This window comes from Caenorhabditis briggsae (assembly GCF_000004555.2).
Source record: "Caenorhabditis briggsae complete genome, chrI, whole genome shotgun sequence".
NCBI lineage: Eukaryota > Metazoa > Nematoda > Chromadorea > Rhabditida > Rhabditidae > Caenorhabditis > Caenorhabditis briggsae.
The window spans coordinates 13,488,971-13,490,411 of record NC_013489.2 but is presented as its reverse complement, the minus strand read 5'-3'; the positions used below and the strand labels follow the sequence as shown (position 1 = coordinate 13,490,411).

The 1,441-nt window shown below is 38.3% G+C and overlaps 1 protein-coding gene across 1 annotated transcript in view; it reads right to left on the bottom strand.

Moving 5' to 3' along the window:
- CBG15805 overlaps positions 1-1,441 on the bottom strand; it is a gene marked incomplete at both ends in the record, with an annotated part of 7,878 nt that overhangs the window by 2,765 nt on the left and 3,672 nt on the right. The window contains 2 exons of the mRNA XM_045241456.1: positions 84-284; positions 753-765. Coding sequence (XP_045095831.1) covers positions 84-284; positions 753-765 — 214 coding nt within the window. The remainder of the gene's footprint in view (positions 1-83; positions 285-752; positions 766-1,441) is intronic.

Genomic DNA, 1,441 nt, shown 5'->3' with positions numbered 1-1,441 from the left:
CGTAATCCTACAGTAATCCCCTTTTTCAGAATCTACAGTAATCCAAATCGCTTTTCAGCCATTTTCAGTCAAATCCAACCCACCAAAACCGCTCAAAATCGGCGTCTCCTTTTTCGATTGCTCAGCATAATATCCTTGAAACGCGGATTCGACAATATCCGGACCATTATCAGTCAGTGTCACATCATTATCATCATCGTCCGGATCTTCAGAATTCAGATTCCTCGAATTCTTCTGACGTCGTTGGTCATAGAGATCGTAGAGTTGGGTGTCCGAGAGGTGTACTGTAAGAACATTAGGGTTACTGTAGTTCAATTAAAGATGAGCAATCCGGCTTTTTTGAGTTTTTTGGGGTCAATTTGCATCAATTTCAGGCTAATTTCGGCCTCATTTTTCGAAACACGAGGTCGGATTACGGTAATAGCCTAAAGATGAGCAATCGCTAATTTGGGCTATTTCAGACTGGTTTTTTATTCATTTCAAGTATTATTGTAGTTAAGGATGAGCAATCCGTAATTCTGGTCCATTTTGGACGGGGTTTTGGTCCATTTCAAGGATTACTGTAGCTAGGATTTTAGATATGAGCAATCAATCGTTTTTGGCGATGTTTGGACCAATTTTTTTCAAGGATTACTGTAGCCGGGTTGTTAAGGATGAGCAATCAATGAATTTTGACGGATTTTGAGACCAATTTTGGACCGATTTAGGACTATTTTGGACCAATTTTTCTCAAAATTTCAAAATTTCCAGACTCCGCCCACTTTGCTCCGATCGAAAAAGCGATGACGATGTCATCGCCAACTACAGTGCCCCGGAATACGGTATTTCATGGATTTGGTGAGAAAATTGACGATTTTGAGCCGATCTTTGGACATTTTAGGCCAAATTTCAGCTTTTTTTTTGGCCACTTTTGGACTATTATAGGCCATTTTGGACCATTTAAGACTGAATATGGACCGCTTTTGGGTCATTTTGGACCATTTTAGACCTTTTTTAGGCTATTTTAGACTATTTTAGGAGAATTTTCGGCCATTTTTCACCTACTTTGGACTACTTTTGGCTGATTTTGAACCATTTTAGACCGGATTTGGCTAGTTTTGGACTATTAAAGACCATTTAAGACCTGATTTAGACCATTTCAGATCAATTTCCGACCATTTAGACCAATTTTTGACAAAATTTGGACTATTATAGGCCATTTAGGACCATTTAAGACTGAATATGGACCGCTTTTGGGTCATTTTGGACTATTTTAAACCAATTTTGGACTATTTCAGACCATTTCAGACCTATTTTAGACGATTTTAAGCCTATTTTGGACAATTTGCGGCCATTTTAGATCAAGTTAGACCAATTAAGGACCAATTAAGGACTAAATTTCGACTATTTCAGACCTCTTTCCCCCAATTTCTGCCCTATTTTTCTCTAAATCTCTCTCTTC